Source organism: Mustelus asterias, chromosome 7, assembly GCF_964213995.1.
Source record: "Mustelus asterias chromosome 7, sMusAst1.hap1.1, whole genome shotgun sequence".
NCBI classification, from domain to species: domain Eukaryota; kingdom Metazoa; phylum Chordata; class Chondrichthyes; order Carcharhiniformes; family Triakidae; genus Mustelus; species Mustelus asterias.
In genome coordinates, this window is record NC_135807.1 from 98,520,695 (window position 1) to 98,547,939 (window position 27,245).

The 27,245-nt window shown below is 40.0% G+C and overlaps 1 protein-coding gene across 4 annotated transcripts in view; it reads left to right on the top strand.

The window, feature by feature from the left end:
• The window catches only part of LOC144495872 (cyclin-dependent kinase 13-like), an 83,747-nt gene that overhangs the window by 27,612 nt on the left and 28,890 nt on the right, over window positions 1-27,245 (top strand). For all 4 annotated transcript variants that reach the window (XM_078216549.1, XM_078216550.1, XM_078216551.1 and 1 more), the window contains 8 exons: window positions 3,211-3,350; window positions 6,979-7,149; window positions 10,447-10,636; window positions 14,765-14,821; window positions 19,375-19,476; window positions 19,584-19,661; window positions 22,053-22,169; window positions 23,802-23,933. In XM_078216549.1, coding sequence (XP_078072675.1) covers window positions 3,211-3,350; window positions 6,979-7,149; window positions 10,447-10,636; window positions 14,765-14,821; window positions 19,375-19,476; window positions 19,584-19,661; window positions 22,053-22,169; window positions 23,802-23,933 — 987 coding nt within the window. The remainder of the gene's footprint in view (window positions 1-3,210; window positions 3,351-6,978; window positions 7,150-10,446; window positions 10,637-14,764; window positions 14,822-19,374; window positions 19,477-19,583; window positions 19,662-22,052; window positions 22,170-23,801; window positions 23,934-27,245) is intronic.

Consider the following 27,245-nt stretch of genomic DNA (forward strand, 5'->3'; position numbering starts at 1 on the left):
TGCCTTCCCTATTACCTGCTGAACTTACATGTTAGCTTTTGTGATTTTATGCATGAGAAGCCCCGAGTCCCTCTTGTGTTGCAGCTTTCTGCAGTCTTTCTCCATTCCAATAATATTCGGCACCTTTATTCTTCCTGCCATAGTGACTTGTTGATTATTTGTCACATTTCTAGTCAATGAATATACCAACAAATTTGGTGAATAGCTACAGTACTGAGTTTCCTCTCCTCTTCACTTCAAATTATTTTGGCATTTTACCGTAAGTCATCCCTCATGTTTACTTACCCATGTGTCTAGTTTAATAATATGTCATTTTTTTACCCACTCCTGCGTTCCATTAACTGTACATACACAATTTTCCACATTTGATTGGTGGGTAGGTTTCATAATCACATTTCCAGTACAATTCAATCCTCTGCCTCAATGTGAATACTTGGTGAGCATATTCATGTTCTGTTGCAAAGCTATATCTCCACTTTTTAAGTTAACTCCCTTGTACTAAGTTGGGTGAAATATGGTCAGGATTCTTTGAAATTATTAAATTAAAGATTAATCTTCTAAGTAATGAGGTAGAATAAACATATTTGAAGCAATAATAAATAATTTATGTGGGAGCTATTTGTGTTCAAGAGATGTTGAGTCCAATATGTCAGCAATGATACATCATATGGGCGGCACGGTAGCACAGTGGTTAGCACTGCTGCTTCACAGCTCCAGGGTCCCGGGTTCGATTCCCGGCTCGGGTCACTGTCTGTGTGGAGTTTGCACATTCTCCTCGTGTCTGCGTGGGTTTCCTCCGGGTGCTCCGGTTTCCTCCCACAGTCCAAAGATGTGCGGGTTAGGTTGCTTGGCCAGGTTAAAAAAATTGCCCCTTAGAGTCCTGGGATGCGTAGGTTAGAGGGATTAGCAGGTAAAATATGTGGGGGTAGGGCCTGGGTGGGATTGTGGTCAGTGCAGACTCGATGGGCCGAATGGCCTCCTTCTGCACTGTAGGGTTTCTATGATCTATGTAGCAGACCATGTTTGACATGAGTATAAGCAGATATTAAAATGGGTTAAAATAGGTTTGGGAGATATATTGGTTGATATCATCAGTAAGGGGAAAGTACTTAACATGAAAAGAATTGAAGGCTTCACAGATCTTGACCAGATAACCTATTTCTTAGAGCTGGGGATACCCAACTGCAGGCCTACATGTGACCCACTTTCTGATCTCACCTGACCAATGGAACTTTGCCTTTTGAATACTACCGCGGATTGAAACAACTGATCTACTGATAGGTTTCTAGCAATTAATAAGGAAATGAGCACCTGTCATTATTGTTCACAGGAGTGTACTGGATTGAGGTTCTGCCACTTTCAGTTGAGAGTTGTGCTAGCAATCCACAATACTGAAGGAGGAGAGCAGTGCTGTTGGAAGCTGAAGCTGCAGGCTGTTCCGTGCACACCTCCTGACAAAGCTGACACCAATATCCATGGATTCTTCTAATATAAATTTCCATTACCTCACCAGAAGATCAGCTATTTCTACTGCTTTTCAGCTGTGCAGTAGGTGTGAGAATATTGTTTTGGATGAAAATTTGAGGATTTCCATTTTTGCCCCCAACAAAAGAAACTCTTGGCTATTGATGCTTGAATTCCTTCTTGCCTCAGAAATGGCAAATAGGTCCAGTTTCCCTGTCCATGATGAGTCTGAAACTGGCTTAGCAGCAGGACCCCAAGGGTGGTGGTAAAAAGCTGTTTTAGTGACTGGACACAGGTGTTCAGTGGCATACCACAAAATTCAGTACTGGGACCTTTACTGTTTGTTATAAACATAAATGATATAGATGATAATGTGGATAATGATGAGCAAGTTTGCAGATGACACCAAGATTCGTAGGGTGGTTAATAGTGAAGAAGAAGGTCATAGGTTACAGGAAGATGTAGATGGGTTGGTCAGATGGGCAAGGCAGTGGCAGATGGTATTTAACCCTGATAAGTGCAAGGTGTTGCACTTTGGAAGAAGTAACAAGACAAGGGAGCATTTATGGCACAACATTAGGAAGCTTGGAGGGACAGATAGACAGATGGATCTTGGGATACTTATTCACAGATCCCTAAAGGCGGCAGAGAAGATGAATAGGATAGTTATGAAGGCATATGGGACACTTGCTTTTATCGGTCATGGCATAGAGTATAAGAGCAAGGAGGTAATGTTGAAGCTGTACACAATGTTGGTTAGGCCACAGCTGGAGTACCGTGTACAGTTCTGGTCACCTCACTACAGGAAGGATGTGATTGCACTATGCAGAGGAGATTCACCAGGATATTGCCTGGGATGGGGCATTTGAGCTATAAGGAAAATCTGGATAGGCTTGGATTGTTTTCTCTAGAACAGAGAAGGCTGGGGGAGTGATGGGGGGTGGTGGTGGTGTGGGGGGGAGCGGGGAGTGGATCGACGACACATGATTGAGGAGTATAAGATTATGAGGGGCATGGACATGGTGAATAGGAAGCAACTATTCCTCTTGAGAGATCAGTCACAAGGGGACATAGTTTTAGAGTAAGGGACAGGAGGTTCAGAAGGGATTTGAGAAAACATTTTTATTCAGGGGGTGGTGGTAATCAGGACTGCACTGCCTGGGAAGGTAGTGGAGGCAGTAAATCTTGCAACCTTTAATAGTATTTGGATGAGCACTTGAAACATAACATTCAAAGATGTGGGACAAGTGTTGTAAAATGGGATTATTGTGACTTCAGTTATTTATTATCGGTGCAGACTCGATGGGCTGCAGGGCCTTTCCTGCGCTGTATGACTATGAATCTGCATACTGAGGCATTTATTTCTTCCACCTGCTGTGTGTTGTCACCTGATATTGCTGCCTCTCACTGAACAGATGCAGAGAGGACAGGGGAAAGGGAAGTAGAAAAATAATGAAGCTTGAATGAAAGGCAAGAAAAATTAATTGGAAAAGAGGTAGAAATGAAAGAATGAGAGAGAGAGAGGAATGCATTGGGGAAGCTACATTAGTGACCCACAGGATTTAGGGGAGGTGCTGAATGTGTCAAATGACGAGTTGAGTTATTTAATCTACTATTTTATATCAATCAGCTAACTGATTTTGACTATTCTGACTTCCGCATTACTTTCACTTGACCAGTGTTACCCAATTGTCTGCTTGTTGGCTTATAATTACTTTGAAGTTTGTAACTGAATTTTTTTTCCAGAATCTGTGGTCCTCGACATGGTGAGACTATTGTAACAGAAATTGACTGGGGTAAGCGCTGTGTTGACAAATTCGACATCATTGGAATAATCGGAGAAGGAACTTATGGTCAAGTCTATAAAGCTAAGGATAAAGATGCAGGTAAAATGATTTATTTGCAGTGGTTCATTCATTGAAATTTTAAATTCTTTGCAGTGGTTCATTCATTGAAATTTTAAATTGAGTTTTAAAAATGATAATCTTCATATGAAGGAGGAAAACAGTTAATATTTCAAGTCACTGACCATTTGTAATCAAACTGGAACTTTAACCCATTTCTTTTCACAAATGCTTCCTGAATTGCTGACAGTTTCCAACATTTTCTGTTTCTATTTGAAATTTACAGTACCTGCCCTGCCATATCTTGGTTTTATTCTGTACATGTAAAGATCAGATAGCACCTTTTGTTTGATTTTTCTGGTTGTTAAAGTATTATTCTGTTCCACCCCATCCTACTCCAGGAGCTGCTGTGCCACATAGTATTTTCTAAGAATACCAGTCATTCATATTCATTATGATCTTGAATATTATAAGCTTGAACATTTCATTTTCCTCTCTGCCACTACCTTACAGCTGTGTCTATGGTCATTCTACTCTGGTCTTCTTATACATAGTCAAGAGAGCAGCATGCAGAATTACCCTGAGGCATCTGCCAATTCCATTCTGCAGCAGACAAATTGTGTAAAAGTGGCACAGATTGAAAGACAGGTCCTGTTTTGATCTGTATTTTTTCATCACATTTATGCGTACAAGAACTGGAACTTGCTATAATGCCTTACAACTGTACAGCACAATTTTGGGACTGTCTATATTGCCTCATGTTTGTACATATTATATAAATGACACCAGTGTTAAGTCACACCTTTACAAGTCCATCTATCTTTTGAGGATTTAAAAGCAAGGGTCCAGTATGTTTGAATAATATTACTGCATTAGTTGTGTGTTTTCAGTGTGCCAGTGAGTGATGTTTTATGCTCTTGTTCAGACTTCTGCATGCTGAGTTTCCACATATCTGAGTGAGAGGCAGACAAGAGTCCTTCAGTTTTTCTCCAGTTTTTAAGTGCACCCTTAAAATATAATCCAGCCTTTTTTCCTGATTGTTTGTATCTGCTCAGTAATGTATAACAGTTGATGGAGTGTAGAAGGAAGTAATTGTTGTGCATAACACTTTGTTCAGCCCACAAGTCATGTCTTTTTGTTGTTTTCACCTATTGTCATTCCATATAAACATTTGTTCCTCATCTGTTGATTGTGTTCAATATAAATCTTCTTAATCCTGTAACAAAATTTGTGAATTAACTTAATGTTGTTCATTATTTAATGTAGCAATGTTATTGCTTTGAGGCAATGGACAGATCGATAATATGACAAAAATAATGATTTATGTGTAATTTCCAAAAAATGATGGATGCAGTCATCTCCATCAGTTGTTCTGGTTCTGACTTTGAGATCTGTGACAAAAGACACACTTTAGTATGCCAATTTTTGTTGAATGTGTTTTATTTGCCTCAAGATGATATCAAAAGTTTATTGATATGATTTATGTTACTGGAACAAAATATGTTGCTGGTTCATTCGGTCATTATTTGCAACTGAAATGTAAACCATTCTAAAAATTGTCAGTTTGGTTCATTTGCCTGTTGTGTTTTATCTTGAAGCAGGTCCTAACTGAAGTCTAAAATATAAAACTCTTGAACGACTTACTAAGTGGAAGAATAGCTGTGTTCATTGGTTGCATTGGGACAAAACTTTTTTTGTAATAAGAGAAAAGGTGTCAAGATGGAGGAGAAAGGGTCATAGTCTAAAGTTGCTGAACTCAGTGTTGAGTCCCGAAAGCTGTAACATGCTTTATTGGAAGATGGGGCATTGGTCTGGAACATTGCAGCAGGCCAAGGACAAATATGGACATAGAAACAAGATACCGAGTTGAAAGGCAAGCAACAGGAAGATTGGTGTCATTCTTGTGGACTGAGCAAAGATGTTCAGCAAAGTGGTCTCCCAGTCTGTATTTAGTCTTCCCAATGTAGAAGAAGCTGCATTAGTAGCAGTGAATAGACCAAATTGAAGGAGGTGCAAGTGATATGTTGCTTCACCAGAAAGACGTGCTTGGGAAACGGTGAGGAGAGAAGAGGTAAAGGAGCAAGTGTTACACTTCTGCAATTGCAAGGGGATGATGAAGGAGTGGCTGATGTGTCATGGAGAGAACAGCCCTTGCGGAATGCTGACGGGGAGGATGAGGGGAAGATATGTTTCATGGTGGCATCATACGAAGTTGGTGGAAGATGATCCATCGAATGTGGAGGCTGGGGTGAAAAGTGAGGATACTGGGGACCCTATCATGGTTCCAGGAGGGAGAGACAGGGATGAGGGCACAGAGGTGTGCGAAATGGGACAGAAACAGTTGAGTGACCTGTTGATCACAGTGGGGAGGGGGGACTTCAGTTGAGGAAAAAGGCAGACATATCAGAAGGGCAGTTTTTGATGGTGGCATCATCAGAACAGATGTGTTGGAGACAGAGAAATTTGGGAGCATGAGATGGAGTCCTCACAAGAAGTGGGGTGTGAGGTAGTCGGGATTGCTGTGGGAGTTGGTGGGCTTGTAATGAATATTCGTGGGCAGCCTATCAATTGAAGTAGAGATAGAGAAGTCACGGAAGGGAAGGGTTGTGCTGGAAATGGACCATGTGAAGATGAGAGGGGTGGAAATTGGAAGCAAAATCAATAACTTTTTTCCAGATGCAGATGAGAGCACCACTACATTCACCAATGTAAAGGAAAAAGAATTGCGGGAACAGGCCTGAGTAGAACTTGAACAAAGAATGTTCCACATACCCCACAAAGTCAGGCATTACTGGGGCCCATGTGGGTACCCATAGCTACACTAATTTCTGTGGATGGTGGGAATTCTACCATAAACCTTTGTCACTCCATGCAAATGTGTACAACTCAGTATATAGACATATTATAGTCTCCACCTGCTGGGGCTGAATGGAGTACAGCTCAGTTCCTTCATCTGACTCGTGTGAATATCTGCTAAGTCAAAGGCATATTCCATTTGTTTTGGTAGGATGACGCAATAATAAGTATGCAACTTTACTGTATGTCATCTTTACACATAGATGTGCCAAATTATGATGCCTGCTGTTTGGTAGTTTTTAAAAATGTTTGTACATAGGATGTTGGCACAACTGGCATGGCAGCATTTGGTGTTCGTCCCTAGTTTTAACTGGGACTTGAGTCATAAAGAGGTTTCAGTAATCAAAGCAAATTCACTTCCCTGAAGCACAGTGGAAGACTAGTTGGACTTTTATGAAAGCCAGCTTTATTGTCAATTTCTCTGGTAGCAACCCACAAATTAACAGATCTATTGGATTCAACTTCACAACACACCATCATGGGACACGAGTTTGAAAGCTCCTGGGATGCTAGCCTGGGACCATAACCACTTGTTATTCTAGATACACCAATGTATGTTAAGAAACTGGAGGGGAGAAGAAGTGGGAAAAAATTAACTTGAGCAAGAGTAAGTTGAATCAGTTTTGCAAAACTGCAGTTTTTGCTTTATGGGGCAGTATTGCATTAAAGGCAGAAGCTTTGCACCTTGCGCATTTGCTCACCAGTTCTCAATTTACCAGTTTTCAGTTTATCAGAAAATAGCTTGGTCCTTTTATGTTGATGGGCTTAAAGTTTATGGATTATATTTTTATAATTGTTCTACATTTGTTTTCAGGTGACATGGTTGCTTTAAAAAAAGTCCGCTTGGATAATGAAAAGGAGGGTTTTCCTATAACTGCTATCCGGGAGATTAAGATACTAAGGCAGTTGCACCACTCAAGCATCATAAACATGAAGGAAATTGTAACAGACAAGGAAGATGCATTGGATTTTAAAAAGGATAAAGGTATCTCGGGCCATCAATGTTTAGGAATTGTAAATATTTGGCAGACTGGTTGGTATGGTGTGTTGGGACATTGTCTTAAAACTGAATCCAACTCCCATCATTCATCATAATTTATGGCATAGGACGCTGCTTGGCCTGCTGAATTCATAGTAAGAAGTTTAACAACACCAAGTTAAAGTCCAACAGGTTTATTTGGTAGCAAAAGCCACATAAGCTTTCGGAGCTCCAAGCCCCTTCTTCAGGTGAGTGGGAATTCTAGAAGAATTCCCACTCACCTGAAGAAGGGGCTTGGAGCTCCAAAAGCTTGTGTGGCTTTTGCTACCAAATAAACCTGTTGGACTTTAACCTGGTGTTGTTAAACTTCTTACTGTGTTTACCCCAGTCCAACGCCGGCATCTCCACATCCTGACTACTGTTGAATTCATGTCAGCTTCTCACAGAGCAGTCCTGTCAGTCCCGCAGTCTCATTTGATCCACTTAACCCTGTAAGTTTATTTCCTTTGACTGTCCATCCAATTTCCTTTTGAAATCATCGATTGTCTCCACTTTCACCACCCGCATGGTCAGTGTATTCCAGTTCATTACCACTCACTCTGTAAAAACATTCTTTCTCACATTCTCCCTGCATCTCTTACCCAAAATCTTAATTCTGTGTCCCCTACTCCTTATACTATTAGCTGATGGGAAGAGTTTTTCCTGCATTGCCTCTCTCTATCTCCTTCCAAAATGCATCACCTCTCACTTCTCATTAAATTCAATACACTACTTGTCTGCTATTCTGTTAGCCGCTCCTCCAAGTTTGGTATAATCAGCAAAAATCCAAGGCATATACAACGAGAAAGCAGTGGCCCTATCACTGACCCTGGGGGACACCACTGTCTACCACCCTCTCATCTAAAAAAGCAACCATCTATCAGAACTCACTCCTTTCTGTCCTTGAAGCCTCTTTTTGGATACTGACCCTCTTATTCCATAAGCTGGCATTCATTCAATTACATTTGATCTAAATGAATGTAGTAAGAATCTCATGCTGGGTATAACATAGATTGATGCAATCACATAGTTGCAATAAACTACTTTGCAAGTTTATCTGCTGAAATCAGGAAATTGGCTTTTTGATTTTTATAAACGAAAAATGTCTACTATTTCCCCACAGGTAGTTTATCTAGGATACTGGCCACGTATTGTAGGTTTCAAATATGCATGCAGCAACTTGATTATCAAGCCACAGTGAATGGAATTTTTGATCTTGCCTCCACAAGATCATCTCTTGTTGGTCCCTAATTGGCCCCATTCTTCCTTTAGATGACTATTTTACTATTTATATATTTGTAATAGACGTCTGTGTTCCCTTTTACATACAAAGTTGGAGTCGGCTACTCTGTTCCCATAGCCTACTCTGCCATTCAATAAGATCATGGCTGAACTGATTGTAACTGCCTATTTCTGCCTATCCCCGATAACCTTTCATCCCCTTGTTAGTCAAAAATCTATCTAACTTTGCCTTAAAAATATTCAAAGATTCTGCTTCCACTACCTTTTGAGGAAAAGTTTGAGAGCGACACAATCCGCTCAGAAAAGATTTCTCCTCATCTCTGTCTTAAAAGATAAACGCTTTATTTTTAAACATTAACCCCTATTTCTAGATTCTCCGACAAAAGGAAACATTGCTCCACATTCACCCTGTCAATACCCTCAGGATCGTAAAGGTTTCAATCAAATCACCTATTATTCTTCTAAACTCTAGTGGATACAAACCTAACCTTGTCAACATTTTTTCATAAGACAACCCAGTCACTCCTGGTATTAGTTTTGTTAACCCAATACTCCAGATGTGGTCTCACCAATGCTCTGTATGACTGTAGCATAGCCTCCCTACTTTTGTAATCAATTCAGCTCATAATAAGTGATAACATTCTATTAACTTTCCTAATTATCTGCTGCACCTGTATTCTAGCCTTTTGTGATTCATGCACTGGGACACCCATTTCCTTCAGCACCTACGAGCTCTGCAATCTCTCACCATTTAGATAATAAGCTTCTTTATTGTTTTTGCAAAAATGAACAACTTCACATTTGCCTACATTTTTGCCCACTCACCTAACTAATCTACATCCCTTTGTTGCCTCCTTACTTTCTCTTCACAATTTACTTTCCTATCTTTGTTGTTAGAAAACTTAGCAATCGTACCTTTGGTCTGTTTATCCAAGTCATTTATTTAAATTGCAAAAGTTTGAGGCCCCAGCATGATCCTGTGGCACACCACTCATTACATCCGAACAAGCAGAAAAAGTCCCATTTATGCCAACTCTCTTTCCTTTTAGCCAGTCAACCTTCAATCCATGCCAATATGTTTCCCCTACAGCGTGAGCTTTTATCTTCCACAGTAACCTTTGATGTGGCGCCTTATCAAATGCCTTCTGGAAATCTAGGTACAGCACATTCACCAATTCCCTTTATCTATAGCACGTGTGACTCCTTAAAGGACACCAATGAATGATTTCCCTTTCACAAAACTATGTTACCTCTGAATTTTTCCAAGTCCCCTGCTAACACATTTTTAATAATGGCTTCCAACATTTTTCCAATGACAGACGTTAGACTAACTGACCTGTAGTTTCCTGCTTTCTGTCTCCCTTTTTGAATAAAGGAAATAATTTTGCTATCTTCCAGTCTAATGGAGCCTTCCCTGCATTTAGGGAATTTTGGAAAATCAAAACCAATGCATCAACTATTTCTTTAGCCACTTCTTTCAAGAACTTAGGGTGAAGTCCATCCGAACCCTGGGGTTTGTCATCCCGTAGACCCAATAGTTTTCTCAATGCCACTTCCCTGGTGATTGTAATTTTACTGAATTCCTCCCTCCCTTCCATTTCCTGATTTACAGCTATTTCTAAGATGTTACTTGTGTCCTCCATAGTGAAGACCAATGCAAAATACCTGTTCAATCATCTACCATTTCAGATTTTATGTTACATGCTAATCTATTCTAATACATTCTTTGCACCTCTCACTTTCTTTTTCAGTTGTCTGTACTTTTTGTTTTCAGCTTGGATCTCTATAGTAAATTATGAACCGTAACATTTATCTTCATCTTTTTTCTGTTTCACTTTAACTCGATATATGTAATCATCCAGTACAGACTTGCTATTGACGCCTCTCCTTGCCCCTTTGTGCAAGTATGTCTAGTCTGTACCCAAATTCTCTCCTCTTTGAAGGTACCCTAAAAGCTGACCTCTAAGAGGGTAGTTTATCTGTCTTTGTTATTTTACAATATTTTCTACTCGTCTCTCATAGGTGCATTTTATTTGGTGTTTGAATATATGGACCATGACTTAATGGGACTCTTGGAATCAGGATTAGTGCATTTCACTGAAAACCATATCAAATCCTTCATGAGACAACTAATGGAAGGATTGGACTACTGCCATAAGAAGAATTTTTTGCATCGAGACATCAAATGCTCCAATATTTTACTTAATAACAGGTATTGTATTCAAATGAGAGATGCTTGTAAATTGAAATTGCTTTGAACTTGGAGATCTTCAATTTCTGAAGTTTCAAAGCCTCATATATGCAAAACAAGTTTTGATTTTGATGCAGGCTGCTTCTTGTCAGTCCATCTCAATCCACTCCACTGCAAGGCAATATTTTTGGACTACACAAAGGAAAATGAGAACTAAGCAATTAATTGAAATCTTAGGGTCTGATGGAACTAGACTCACTTCAGACAGCAACCTACAGAAATCCACTGCGGTTTCCCATTTTTTTTACTTTCTGCACAGTGGTGCATTACAGGCACAATTTAGGAACTTTTGGCAGTCATAATGTATCACTTTCTTATTTAAATACAGTAGGCTGTTCCACTGTCTAAATTGAGACACAGCTGCTAAAAGATCACAATCTTAAGTAGCTGATTTTGATAGATCCTTGGGTACCTCATCAGACTTGAATGATTCCTCTGCCTCTAGGTTGCAAATCGGTCCAATCTGTATTTGAGTTTTTAAATCCTTTTGATGTAAATTAGAAACAACACTTGGGAAACTCCACTCAGTATTTTGCCACTTCTATATCACTCTCCTAACAAGTACCAGCTGCTTACTTTTCTTCAGCTAATTTCTTATCCATTGGGATGTCCACTTGGGATGTCATTTCTTAAAAGGAAGCTGATCGGCAGGATTTAGCCCTTCAGAAGCCATGAAGGCTCCAGTTCTATCAGGTTATATAGGTGATCCTCAAGTTTGTGTCTGGTAATTTTTTTCATTAACTTAAGGCTGTAGTTGTCATACTTATTTGCTTTGTGAATATGAGCTTCGTTCACTTGCTTCCAATTTAGTGGAATTATTCTGCCATCCATCAACTCTCAGGATGATGTCAGCCCCTCGCAGGTCTCATCCTACTTGTTTGTCAGTCATTAAACCAATCGTGGACTATCTCCAATAATGATGGATGTGCCTTTAGTGAACATTTTAAAGAATAATAATTGAATATGTTAAGTATTTTGTGCTCATTTTCCCTTTATCCTGTTACCAGGGATGAGAAATTTTCGCCTTTTGGCAAAACTCCAACATTCTGATTCTGAAGTGCCACCCTTTGAAATATTTTTCCAACCTCTGCCTCCCCCTTTCAGTAGTTATGGCAGAAGTGTATTTGAAATATATTACACTTTATATATTTGAAGAAAAACATGTGACTTTGAGCATACACAAGCAGCAACAGAAAAGGAGCAGACTTATTATTGATTCTGACAAAGAGGGATTTTTGTATGCATTGTGTCTGCCCCAGCTACCTGTGCAACATGTTGATTGTGGCTTTGTTGGACATGGTGCCTGTGTGTGCGCTGCTGGGTGAGGAGGAATCGAACGTGACAAAGTGTGGATTCTGGGGATGGTTCCAAGATCGAATGTGGCCCAGAACAGACCCCTGAGTATGGTTGCTGACCAGGAAGCAATCATGCGGCTGGCAACCAACTTAGGAGAATGTAATTCCTAAGCACCATGCAGAGGTACAACTGTCCAGCTTTTATTTCCCCTTGCCAATGACACCTTTCCAGTTCGGTCCTGCTATGGACCAACTTTTTTTCTCTCATATCACTAATCCCAGGATCTGTTGTAGTGTCTAGGAACTCTTGAGCTAAAGATATTAAATACTAAATATTGGTATATTTTTGATACCAGTATACTTGTGTGTTTCCATCATGGTCATTTTACCTTGGACCCGACCATCAGTTAATTGTCGTACTGTGGATTGAATACATAATTTAATTGACCAACTTTGAAGTTGACCGTTATTAATTGGTTGCAATTATGCAAGTTACATGTGCTTGATCTATTGAAAGAGGGAGTTCTATAGTGGGGATGGTCTGTATTTGAATTGTGACATCCCTCACCCTTATTAGATTTGGAATGCTTGAAATTTTCTGCTTGGACATTAGCTATCGTTTAAATGATTCAATTTCAGAACAGGCAATATTGGAGTATATTGTTGATTTGTTGCTCTTTTTAAAAAAATAAATGGGCATTGCTGGTAAAGCTGCTTTTATTGCCTATCCTTAATTGCCCCAGAATTGAAAAGTTGCTTCTCTACCATAGAGTAGTGAGAACGTGGAACTCACTACCCAGGAAAAGGTTAAAGCAAATGGTATAGATGCATTTAAGGGAAAAGAAAAATAGATGTGAGAACAGAGAATAGGGATATGATTTAGATGGTGAATCAGGAAAGATTGTAGGAGGTTTAGGGGAGCACAAAAATGGGCATGGACTGTTCTGGCCTAATGGCCTTTGTGAGCCATATATGTTATATAATTCTGAGAAGGTGTTGATGGGCACTCTATTGATGCAGTTGGCGGCTTGCTTGTTAAAAGTAAACCATGCTGCTGTGCAGGTACATGTAGTTATATATAGACTAGGTAAATGTGTCAGGTTTCCTTCCCTAAAGGGCATGTTTTTAATTTGTTCACAGGATGCCAGTGTCATTGGTATGGTCAGCATGTTGGAAAATCTCAGCAGGTCCGGCAGCATCTGTAAGGAGAGAAAAGAGCTGACATTTCAAGTCCAGATGACCTTTTGTCAAAGCTTTGCCAAAGGGTCATCTGGACTCGAAACATCAGCTCTTTTCTCGCCTTACAGATACTGCCAGACCTGCTGAGATTTTCCAGCGTTTTCTCTTTTGGTTTCAGATTCCAGCATCCGCAGTAATTTGCTTTTATTTAGGTCAGCATGTTGCCTGTCTGTAATTGCCCTTGAGAAGGAGTTGGTGAACTGCTGATGTCCATGTGGTATAGGTACATCCAGAGGTCCCAAGATTTTGACCAGTGACAGTGAAGAAATGGTAATAATTGGCTGGCATGGAGTCAGGATGGTGTGTGACTTGGAGGGAAATTTGCATGTGGTGGTGTTCCAAAGCATCTGTTCCCCTTTGATCCTCCAGGTGGTAGAGTTCTTGGGTTTGAAAGATGCTGTTGAAGGCGATGTGGTGAGTCGTTGCAGCGCAATTTGTAGATGGTTCATACTGTTGCCATTGTATGGCCGCTTTGTTGTGGATGGTGTTCAGCTTCTTGAGCAATGAAGCTGCACTCATCCAGACTGGTGAAGAATATTCCATTACACTCCTGATTTGAGCCTTGTAAGTGGTGGACAGGCTTTGGGGAGTCAGGAGGTGAGTTACTCTCTGCAGCAGTTCGCAGTCTCAGAACTGCTTTTGTAGTCACGGTATTTAGATGGTTGGTCCAGTTAAGTTTCTGGTAATTGGTAATTCCCTGGGTGTTGACACTGGAGGATTCAATGATGGCAATTATGTTGAATGTCAAGGGGAAATGGTTAGATTCTCTTTTGTTGGAGATACTCATTGCCTAGCACTTGTGCACAGGAATGTTTCATGCCACATACCAATTCGAGCCCGCAGGTTCACCGTATCTTGCTCCATGCATGCACCAACTGCTACTGTAACTGAAGAGTTGGGAATGGTATTGAACACTATGCAATCATTGGCAAACATCCCCACTTCAGACCTTATGATGGTGGGAACGTCATTAATAAAGCAGCTGAAGAAAGCTAGGTCTAAGCCACTACTCTGAGGAACTCCTGCAGTCACATCCTTGGATTGAGATGATTAGCCCCAACAACCACAACCATCTTCGTTTGTACTATGTATGACTCAAGCCAGTGGAGAAATTCCCCCTGATTCTTTTTGACTTCAGTTTTGGTAGCATTGCAAATCCTGCAGCCTTGTCTTTTGCACTAACATGCTCTCCTAAACAGTGTTCAAAATGTAATTAAAAGGCCTTGATATCTCCAGATCTGTTGAATTTATCTATTAATTTTTAAAAGTTGTGTACATCTCATTTCAGATGTCAATCAAGCTCTTTACACTGTCTAGAACAAAATTTTACACATTTTTCTTAATATATTTGTATGCGCTATAGCGTTTATTGTATTAAGATGATAAAATTTTAAATAATTTGCTAATTTTTTTAAAATTGGAATGCGTTGTTGGTATCTTTAAAGTAGTGAAACTAATATCAAATACATTGTTCAAACAATCAAAATAAATGTCAAGATTATAAGTTTGAGGTTTAAGAGCATCTTTAATGGAATGTAATTTTTTTTGCCATCAGGGGGCAGATAAAACTAGCTGATTTTGGACTGGCTCGTCTGTACAATTCGGAGGAAAGGTATGTGTCAAGTGTAACATTTCATTTTGGCTTTAAAATGCTTGAACCATCTGAGAATGGGTCCCTCAAGCCTGTTCCACCAGTTGATTAGGCCATAGTTGATCTGCACCTCGATTGCAATTACTGACTTTTCTGCTTCATATCCCTTAACTAATGAATCAATACAATTTTGAAGATTTTTGGCCAGTTGAAAGAAACAACCATTGTTAAAGCATTAGTACAGGAAAAATGTGAGCTCTGTTGTAATGCAGTGAACTTTTAGGCATTAATTGACAATGTTTTCACATTTACATACATTCGCATTAGGAGCAGGGCTAGGCCATTCAGCCCCTCAAGCCTGTTCCACCGAACATTATCTTCGCAATGCAATTTACAAAGAAAACTATCACCAATTATGTAGATGAGGAGCTTGTCAAGTGTGCTATCAACACAACAAATAATGCTTTTCAAATGTCAGGAGTGCAATCTATTTGCTTTGAAGTTTGTCTCAACAGCTGTGAGTTCACTGCTTTTTAAACCAGGTGTGTTTGTAGATGCAAGCTGGTATATTTTTGCAGAAAAATTGAATTTGATCATTCTAGCATTCAAAAGTACCATATAATTAAAATCTCAAGGAACAATCGTGTGTAAAAATACTTAACTGAGAGGGGGAATCCCAATGAGCTAGAAAGGGATCTTCTGCGCATATATTTGAATCCAAGATTGGTAGACAAAACAGTAATTTAATGATGGGAGGCTTTCAATGGGACAGTGGTTTAGATAGTGACTAGTTTCATTGCCACAGGTGGAAAACAAACAGCATCCAAAGCTAGAAATCTCTGCATAACTTAAGGTATAAAGTTTAAAAAGAAAAAGAAGGTCTATGATGAATGTAAAATTCACGAACTAGAGAACCAAGGTGAATATAGAAAATATTGGGGAAATCTGAAAAGGGAATTAGTGGGGGGAAAAAGAGAATATGGGATTAGAATAGCAGCTGACAAAGGGAATTCACGTTTTTTTTAAAGCATATAAATAGTAAAAGGGTTGTTAAGGAAAGCTGATTGAGAGGGAAAAAAGGAGAAATCATCCTGTGGAGGCTGAAGGTTTTGTTAAGCTACAAAATTAATAGTTTATATTGGTTTTCACTAGAGATTGGGACGTTGCCATTACAAGAGTATAATTATGAGTAGGGGCAGACCTTGAGTCTACTCCACCATTCAATGAGATTATCACTGATCTGATGTGGTTTCTGCCCCACTTTCTTGTCTTCTGTAACCCTTAACTCCATTGTTGATTTGAAATCTAACTCGGCCTTGAATATATTCAGTGGCCCAGCCTCTATTGCTCTCTGGAGAATAGAATTCCACAGACTAATATCTCCCTCTGAGAGAAAAAAACTCTCCTATCTCAGTCTTAAATGCATGACCCCTAATTTTTAATCTGTGTCCCTAGTTTTAGACTTCCTGCAAGGTGAAACATTCTGTCAGCATCCATGCTGTCAACTTCCCTCAGGATAAGACCACCTCTCTTCTAAAGACCACCATTCTTCTAAACTCCAGTGGGTATAGACTTAACCTTTCCTCATAAGATAACCACTTTGTCCCAGGAATCAGTCAAATTAACCTGCATTTGATGTAATTGTATCCTTTCTTAAGTAAGGAGACCATACTTTACTTCAGATGTGGTCTAACTATGGATCTTTCCAGATGCAACAACATTTTCTTTCTTTTATACTTGATTCCTCTTGGCAGCAAAAGTCAACATTCCATTCACCTTACCAATAACTTGCTAAACCTGCATACCAAAATTTTGAGATTCATGGACCAGGACACCCAGATCCTCTGCACTGTACAGTTCTGCGATCTCTCTCCATTTAAATAATATACTGATTATTTTATTATTCTTGCCAAAATGGACAAGTTCACATTTTCCCACATTATACTCCATCTGCCAAATTTTTGTCCACTTAGCCTGCATAAATTGCTCTACAGGCACTTGGCCTCTTCTTGATAACTTACTTTTCTACTTAACTTTAAGTCATCAGCAAATTTATCTCAGTCTCTTCATCCAAATCATTATTTTAGTTTGTAAATAGTGGAGGCCCCAGCACTGATTCCTGTGGCATTCCACTAGTTACAGCTACACAACCCAAAAATCACCCATTTATCCCTGCTGTCCACTTCCAGTTAGCTAACCAATCCTCTATCCATGTTAATATGTTAACGCCAGCACCTTTTGTTTTTTGTAGTAACCTTTGTGGCACTTTATCAAATGCCTTTTGGAAAGTACATCACATCTACAGGTTCCCTTTTATTCATTGTGCTTATTACTTCCTCAAAGAAGTGATTAGTCAAGTACATGATTTCCCTTTAACGAAACTAAGTTCACCTGCCTGATTGTGTTTTGATTTTCTAGATGATGTGGATTTTCTAAATGTTGTGGATTTTCTAAATGTCCTGCCTTTACCTCCTTAATAATGGATTTGAGCATTTTCCCTATGACAGACATTAGGCTAATTAGCCTATAGTATCCTGCTTTCTGTTTCCCTCTTTTCTTGAGTAGAGATGTTTTAGAAATTTTCCAATCTGCTGGAACCTTTCCAAAATCTCGGGAATTAGGCAGATCACCACCAATGCATCTACTATCTCTGCAGCCATTCTTTTGAGACCCTGTGATGAAAGCCATTGCACCCAGGGGATTTGTCAATTTAGTTCTAGTCGTTTTCCCAGTACCTTCCCGTAGTGATTATGATTGTTTTAAATTTGTCCCTCCCTTTTACCTCTTGAGTTCCAAGTATTCTTGATACGTTTTTGTGTCCTCCAGTGTAGACAGATGCAAAATACCTGTTCACCACTGTTTCCCATTATTAATTCCTCATTATCACCCTCAAAGAGACCAATGCTCACTTTAGGTACTTATTTTTAAAGAACGTTTCCATTTATACAGCACTTTGCAGTGTTTTATAGCCTATTAGTTACTTTTGAAGTGATGTAGTTGTTGCATAGAAAATTGTGTGATCTAACTGATTATAGAGACACACACACTACCTAAAAACCTCTAAAGGTTTGCAAATATTTGTTATTTGAACATCCTTGCATTGCACTTACACAGCCATGCAAAATCCTATTATATTGGTTACTTGACGCTTGGCTGGAACAGTAACCATCCTGTTTAGGAGAGCGCTATGTAAGATTGGATATACCATGTGCATAGTTCTCTTTAGCAATTGAAATGTTTAAAGAGCACTCTAAACCGCTATCTTATTTTGTAAAGTGCCAGTAAGGTCCATTGACCCCTATTAGCATCGTTATAAACCAAGTTTGGCACACACTGAATTTACACTCCATGTGGTGTCACATCTCATTGATGTAAGACCGCTGTCTTCAGGGAGTCTCGCTCCATTTCTTTCCAAAGTAATTTCAGGCCCTAATTGTAAATTAACACTGCAAGCGTAGTATGTGCGCAAAGCAGAAATCATTAAACCTGCAATGTAATTGCTCTTCAAGTTGTTCATCCTGTTTGGGGCGCTATTAATAATAAAGTGCTTGTCTTGTTATTGTGAATATTTACCATATCTAAATAATTTGCCATTTTAATGCTGAGCAAAATGGATATGCTGCTGTCCCATTTAATTATCCATGATTTTCATCCATTTCATACTGTGTGAAAATTCTGAGTGGAATTTTCAGTTTTTACACACCCTGATTCGCAATGTAGCTTTTGCAAGAGAAGAAAATAAGACAAGTGAAGTGTTAAGGTCCTGAGTGCATGATACTACCAAGGTTGAAGGGGATGACGAGGCATTTCAAGAAGTCATGATTACATAATGTCGTCATTGAGTTTTAAAGTCTAAGGTCCCTGAGAAAGTATAATTTAGCGTAGAAGGTGTTACAACTTCACTTAAACACTTCGACATAATGCAAGGAAGGAGACCACATGAGGCACTATATTTGGAATTAAAATGGAACTAAAAAGGAAAATTCATGTGTAGTTTATAGTATTGATACAAATAAGAATGAAACTGGTTGTGAAAAGAGCAAGAGCAGTCGAGGCTAGACACGCATGAGATGAATTATGTATTGGGCAGGCGGCTTCTTGCATCCTGCTAATTAATGCGTGTGCAGTAAAAGATCTTCAGTTGTTAGACTATGAGGTTTTGAATGAATTTGAATGTTTATATAGTTAAACTTTGTAAGGACAGAAAAAAGAAACTAAGCTTTATTTCAGGTTGTTTTAGCAGTGGGAAACCATGGGCTCCAAAGAGAAGCAGTAGGACACTAGATGAAAATTGATGCAACCAAGATTCACAAAAATCCACAAATATTTCAGAAATGCAGGCTAATAAGGAAAAAGCAAGTGTGAGTACTTTATTGGTGTTGAGAGGCCCTGATAAATTTTGAATCTTAAGGTTTTACTTGTTTTGACGAGAGGGTGAAAAAATCTTTCTTCGCCATTGATTGGATGTGTTCATCTCTGTGCTCATAACCTTTATCTGTTTTGCTTCATTCAAAGTTTCTTAGATTTTTGAGGCACTAGTTCTTAATTTTCTGATCTCCCATCTGCTATTTTAGCCGGCCATACACCAATAAGGTTATTACTCTCTGGTATCGGCCACCTGAACTCTTGCTTGGAGAGGAGCGTTATACGCCAGCGATAGATGTATGGAGTTGTGGGTAAGTGATTCATCATGCTGGTCAGAAAATTCATATAGAGAAGCGTTCTGTTATCTTAGAAATAATTAGCATGTAGATACTTAAAACTAATATTTTATTTCATACAGATGTATTCTGGGTGAACTTTTTACTAAAAAACCCATCTTTCAAGCAAATCAGGAGCTTGCTCAATTGGAATTGATCAGGTAGGTGCTTTTGTTATTTAATTGTCCCTTAACATTCAATCTTCATGCTGTGATTTACACTCAGTATTGACTTCAAATTAACTCTGGTCATATTCCCCGTAACATTATGGGAAAACCATTTTAAATTAACCTAAACTTAAGCCTGTTGTCATTCTACATTATGTATTAATCATTCATGGTTAACTTTACAGAGCCCTGGCAGTTCAGTCATATTGGTATTTATATTTCTCGAGTCCTGGTTTCTCCTATTTTAAATTTATGGGGCCGATAGTTTGGAAAGGAAGGTTCTTGGTACAGTTCACAAACTGGTGGATAAATCATAAATCAGAATACCGAATGTAGGGTTTTTTTCAGAGACTAAGTATTGATTTAACTTTAGCTAATACAAAGACTTGCGATACAGTATCCTGGTGAAAGATGTTTCTTCATTGCCCAACGCACGCTGGAATAAAAGGGCTGAGCAATCCAACTCTTCTCTGAAGTTACATCACAGTGGCAATACAGCTTCCAAAAGACATTTTACCCGCTTTCTGGCTCATCATGAGCCAATCATCATTATTCCAAGTCAGTCATCATTAGTAAATGTCATATTCCTTGGCCAATTACAGATATTCTCTGACAGCATGGGAACAATAAATTCTAGCGGTTTCTGCCTGACTTTCCCATGGCCACCTGGCCCAAACTCTTATCTGGTAATATACTCAGCCTATTCATTAGCTGTCCGGTGTCCTTGTTCAATGAATGTCTCGTTCATTTCGCTGTCTGGTACTCGTGCTGGTAAGAGTTATGCTTCTGTAAGTGTATTGTTATAAGAATGTGGTTCACTTTATTGGCCTATTTTCCCATGATGCCTTACAACTCGGTGCCATTAGCCAAGCTGTTTTCTTCTTCAATGACACACTAAAGTCTCTAACTGTGGTTATGTGTGTTTCTATGCAGACGATATCTCTGTAAAATATGTATAAGGCACTATGTGATTCTTTTCCTAAGCTAATCCATTCTGTTCTAATAGTCTTTATTAGTATTTTAAGTCCCGGAGGTCCTCTAACACCAAGGTCTGTTAATATTGGCAACTTTCTACAGTTGGGTCACAGTCCTGTATGGTACACACCGTTACGTGGTTACCCACATCCTGAACAAGCTTGTTTGTTGCCTTGTCTGGCATATTAAGGTCAATATTCTCCATCAGCAGTTTCCACACACATTTGTGCTAACCTGATAATACATAATTGCATCAGAATCTAATAGTGCATGTGAAAATATCCCATCAAACGTGTTTTGTATATTTAGGTCAGTTAAGTCTTCAATGTTGCCGAAAGCGTTAAATACTGCAGAATTCAGAACATCATTACAATTCCACGTGCCTAGACCCAAGATGTAATTTTTACCTATATGATACAGTAATTTATTGAATTAGCATCTGGTTCATGAAATGAATCTTGTAGGTATAGGTTGCACATATTTCCAACATTGTTCAGAGCAAGATAACTCAGCACAGTAAACCTAAGTACTCCAGCTACAGTCAGTTTGATGATGAACACATCTCAACACCATTCTGGGTTGAGTTAGTGCCGGGGACAATATCAGTCAATGCCATGCACTTCCTGGAGTGTGTAAGTTATGTAATATTACTGGCACCTCGTAATGCTGCAAGCCTTTCATAATCTCTGCTGACAGCTGACTAGCACTAGAGCATTGTCAACCTGCACCTGGTGCAGTGTTTTAGCAATGCTCAATACAAATTATAAATATGCCACTATAGAAAATTGCAGTGGCCTATTGAATTAGTGGCCAAGAAAATAATGCTCATGGTAGGGGTGGGTGAGCAGTCCATCTCTTGCTATTGGAACACAATTGCCATCTGCGCCATTTTCTTTGGAACTTCTGCTGAAACCTCGTCATGCATCCTGTAGAGAGGAGGATTCAAGTGGTCGAGGCACTGCAGTTCCCATATCAGTATTGCCTGGTAAGCAAGTACATGACATAACTAATTATTTGCCCTATCACCATATCAAAGCAACATGAAAGAATACCCTAGCTTCTCCTCAAAGGCATCTCTTTACGTCCTTAAGCGGCTCATGTAGTGCACTTGAACTTTAAACGTTTTGTTCACAGACTTTTTCTTCAATGGTCTTGTGCACCAAGTGGCAGGCACCCTAATATGAACTTTCTGGACATGCCGGGAAGATCTTACTAAGGCAATGGAAGAAATTTTGTCACTTGTGTTTTTTTTTGGGAAGGATGGGAGGGAGTGGTTAAGTTGTACTTAGCATTGGAATGCAAATATTAACTTTAGATAAGTCAAAGGCAGGGAAACCTGCTGGGGAAAAAAACATACAATGTACTAAAAAACAATTATGGTCTTTCACCTTGTTTTTACTTTTTCAATAGCCGAATCTGTGGTAGCCCATGCCCAGCGGTGTGGCCTGATGTGATTAAACTACCTTATTTCCATACCATGAAACCAAAGAAGCAGTATCGCAGGAGATTAAGAGAAGAATATTCTTTGTAAGTGTATTACTGAAATCACATTTTAGAACTTGGGAGATTGTTGGAGCAGTCTTTTCCAGTCTTGTACATTCTTGTTTTCCTAACTGCTCCCTAATATACTCTTCTTGACTTAAGTATCAGGAGTGAAAGGTTATGGCTGGGATTCCCCCAAAAATAAAATTAAGTACCCAACATGCAGGAAAATGGAGTGAATTTCTGACATTCTGAGCATTGCAGAGTGCCTCAGCATAATTCACTTCGACAAGCAGGAGATGGCGCCTATTCCTGCCCGAGAGGCCGGCAGCATAGTGCTGAGTGGGTCACTGCACATGCACCAGTCTGTCAGTGGGATGTTTGGCGTATGCGCAGTACGACCCTCCCACCCCTATTGCCAGCCTCCCAATCACTGGCCAGCCCTGCAACCCCCCTGATTGCTGGCGTTCCTGAACCCACCCCATCCCCAGCCAACTTCCATGTCCCCCCAGTGAGCAGTGCCAGTTTGCACCCCCTTGCCCCTGACCTCCCAGGGGGGGCCTCAATGCCCTCTGTTCCCTCCAGCAGGGTCAAGGCACCTGTTCCCTGTTAGTGGGGAGCAGTCGTAAACTCCACTTGAGGGAACTACTCCTGGCGTGGTATATCTTTCAAGAGAAGTTTAAAACCTTTTGTTTCTTCTACTGGTCAAAGCAGGTTAATGGAAATATTTTACATAAAAGTTTAAAAATTATGAAACGATTTAGGGGATAAATATTGATCAATACTGGTGAATCTGTGGCAAGGGACATAGATTGGGGAATGTTATGAAAATTGTGAAAGAAGAGGCAAGTTGAATGTTTTCTCAAAGTTGAAACATGAAATGCTTTATCAAAGGAAGTTACTGTACTACAGACTATACCATAATTTAAAAAAGAAGCAATTAAACATTTTAAAAAGGAAACATTTGAAATGATGTGGGATAGACCAGGGAAATGGGATTAGAGTGGATTGTCCCAGTTGAAGAACTGGTACTAGAACAAGTATGATGGACAAAATGCTGATTTCCTATGTTATAAATTACTCTGATGGTAGAAGACTACAGCGGAACATTTCCATTCCCTAAATGTTCTTTTATAATTCCTTCGGCATTTGTCTGTTTCTATTTTTTACCACTTCACATTTTAGAGACAAATGTTGGTTGCTTTTCCCAGTTTAAACATATCTAGACACCATCAAACCTGCTTCCTTTCCATGTTCGCTTATATTGACAAAAATCAAGACGACAAGAGTTGCTAGTACTCACCTGCACAAGTGAGATGTCATTGGACTCTTACAGTGCCATCTTCTGTTGCCTTTTAAGCTCCTTTCGCCGAGGAGAGCGAGATCCTCTTGCTGTCAGGTTCAACTAGCATGGGTGGATGCTTGGTGCTTTAGTGATCTGTTGCTCCCTGTTGTTAAGGTTCATTGTTTTCAATCAGAGTTTGAATCCCATTTCAGTTGGCTAGGAGTCCAATGTTTCTCCCATGTTTTTAAATTTTCAGTGGTCTCATAAAGACATCCTCTGCTTTATGTAACTGAATTCAATAATGTACACATAGGTGTGAGTTTAGTGTATCTGTGACTTGTGAAGGTTTGAGGTTTGGTTATTTTTCCAGTTGAAATTGTTTTTTCTTCCAGTATTCCAGCAACTGCTCTGGATCTCTTTGATCACATGTTAGCTTTGGATCCTATTAAACGCTGCACTGCTGAACATGCCCTTCAGTCGGATTTCCTGAGAGAAGTGGATCCTACAAAAATGCCTCCACCTGAGTAAGTCAGCTTTCAAACTGCTGATCACATTAATGGTCTTAGATTAAAAATTGCTAAGATTAGAAAAGACCTGAGTCTATCTAATTTGGCATCTGCCTTAATACTGTTTCACACCACTATACTGCATTGGCTAGTGCCAAATGCTAAGTTCTGTGTTCCATTCTACTTTTCTGGCTGTTTCTGATTTTCATTAAGTGACCACACAGTATGCTCCACTGATAATAGCTCAACAGTCAAGCAGATAAATGGTTGATATAGACAGAAATTTGGTCAAGGCAATGCCTACTCCTGCTCCCCATCCTGACATAGATTTTCCTCCCAACCTGCTGCCCACAGTTTGTAAATGATGGTCCTGATTGCTTTGTCTTCCACTGTGGGTACTGCTGACCCCAGAGCAACAGAGAGATGGTGGTAGTTACTTTGAAAGCAATAGAAGGACCATTATGTCTTTTCCTAAGGGAGAAAACTCATAAGAACATAAGAAATAGGAGCAGGAGTAGGCCATCTAGCCCCTCGAGCTGGCCCCGCCATTCAATAAGATCATGGCTGATCTGACGTGGATCAGTACCACTTACCCGCCTGATCCCCATAACCCTTAATTCCCTTACCGATCAGGAATCCATCCATCCGCGCTTTAAACATATTCAGCGAGGTAGCCTCCACCACCTCAGTGGGCAGAGAATTCCAGAGATTCACCACCCTCTGGGAGAAGAAGTTCCTCCTCAACTCTGTCTTAAACCGACCCCCCTTTATTTTGAGGCTGTGTCCTCTAGTTTTAACTTCCTTACTAAGTGGAAAGAATCTCTCCGCCTCCACCCTATCCAGCCCCCGCATTATCTTATAAGTCTCCATAAGATCCCCCCTCATCCTTCTAAACTCCAACGAGTACAAACCCAATCTCCTCAGCCTCTCCTCATAATCCAAACCCCTCATCTCCGGTATCAACCTGGTGAACCTTCTCTGCACTCCCTCCAATGCCAATATATCCTTCCTCATATAAGGGGACCAATACTGCACACAGTATTCCAGCTGCGGCCTCACCAATGCCCTGTACAGGTGCATCAAGACATCCCTGCTTTTATATTCTATCCCCCTCGCAATATAGGCCAACATCCCATTTGCCTTCTTGATCACCTGTTGTACCTGCAGACTGGGCTTTTGCGTCTCATGCACAAGGACCCCCAGGTCCCTTTGCACGGTAGCATGTTTTAATTTGTTTCCATTGAGATAGTAATCCCATTTGTTATTATTTCCTCCAAAGTGTATAACCTCGCATTTATCAACGTTATACTCCATTTGCCATATCCTCGCCCACTCACTCAGCCTGTCCAAATCTCTCTGCAGATCTTCTCCGTCCTCCACACGATTCACTTTTCCACTTATCTTTGTGTCGTCTGCAAACTTCGTTACCCTACACTCCGTCCCCTCCTCCAGATCATCTATATAAATGGTAAATAGTTGCGGCCCGAGTACCGATCCCTGCGGCACGCCACTAGTTACCTTCCTCCAACCGGAAAAACACCCATTTATTCCGACTCTTTGCTTCCTGTCGGATAGCCAATCCCCAATCCACTTTAACACACTACCCCCAACTCCGTGTGCCCTAATCTTCTTCAGCAGCCTTTTATGGGGCACCTTATCAAACGCCTTTTGGAAATCCAAAAACACCGCATCCACCGGTTCTCCTCCATCAACCGCCCTAGTCACATCTTCATAAAAATCCAACATGTTCGTCAAGCACGACTTTCCCCTCATGAATCCATGCTGCGTCTGATTGATCGAACCATTTCTATCCAGATGCCCTGCTATCTCCTCTTTAATAATGGATTCCAGCATTTTCCCTACTACAGACGTTAAGCTGACCGGCCTATAGTTACCCGCCTTTTGTCTCCTTCCTTTTTTAAACAGCGGCGTAACATTAGCCGTTTTCCAATCAACCGGCACTACCCCAGAATGCAACGAGTTTTGATAAATAATCACTAACGCATCCACTATTACCTCTGACATTTCTTTCAATACCCTGGGATGCATTCCATCCGGACCTGGGGACTTGTCCACCTTCAGTCCCATTAGTCTACCCAGCACTGCCTCTCTGGTAACATTAATTGTATTAAGTATTTCTCCTGCTGCCAACCCTCTATCGTTAATATTTGGCAAACTATTTGTGTCCTCCACCGTGAAGACCGACACAAAAAACTTATTTAAAGACTCAGCCATATCCTCATTTCCCACTATTAACTCCCCCCTCTCGTCCTCCAAGGGTCCAACATTCACTCTAGCCACTATATTTAAAATTAAAATTCTAAACTAAAATTAAATCTAAATTAAAATTCCTTTTTATATATTTATAAAAACTTTTACTATCATTTTTTATATTAATTGCTAGCCTAGCTTCATAGTCTATCCTTCCTTTCTTTATCGCTTTCTTAGTCTCTCTTTGTTGTTTCTTAAATTTTTCCCAATCACTTGTTTCTCCACTATTTTTGGCCACTCTGTACGCAGCTGTTTTTATTTTAATACTCTCCTTTATTTCCTTCGTTATCCACGGCTGGTTCTCCCTTTTCTTACAATCCTTGTTTTTTGCTGGAATATATTTTTGCTGAGAACTGAAAAGGATCTCCTTAAAAATCCTCCACTGTTCCTCAGCTATCCTACCTGCCAGCCTGCTCTCCCAGTCTACCTTAGCCAATTCATCCCTCATCCTATCATATTTCCCTCTGTTCAAACAGAGGACACTGGTTTGGGACCAAACTTTCTCCTCTTCCATCTGAATCAGAAATTCGACCATATTGTGGTCACGAGACCCAAGAGGGTCCTTCACAATAAGATCCTTAATTCTACCTACCTCGTTACACAATACCAGATCCAAAATAGCTCGTTCCCTCGTCGGTTCCGTAACATGCTGTTCAAGGAAACTATCCCGACAGCATTCTAAGAACTCTTCCTCCATTCCACCCTTACCGACTTGAGTCTGCCAGTCAATGTGCATGTTGAAGTCCCCCATGATTATTGCCGTTCCGTTTTTACACGCATCCCTTATCTGCTTGTTTATAGCCCTCCCTACCTCAACATTATTATTTGGGGGCCTATATACCACACCTACTAGTGTCTTTCTCCCTCTACTATTCCTCATCTCTACCCATAATGATTCCACGTTTTGTTCCTCAGAGCCTATGTCATCCCTCAGTACTACCCTGATATTATCTCTTATTAATAGCGCGACCCCACCACCTTTTCCTTCCTGTCTATTCTTCCTAAACGCCTGATACCCCTGGATATTCATCTCCCAGTCCTGGTCACCTTTCAGCCACG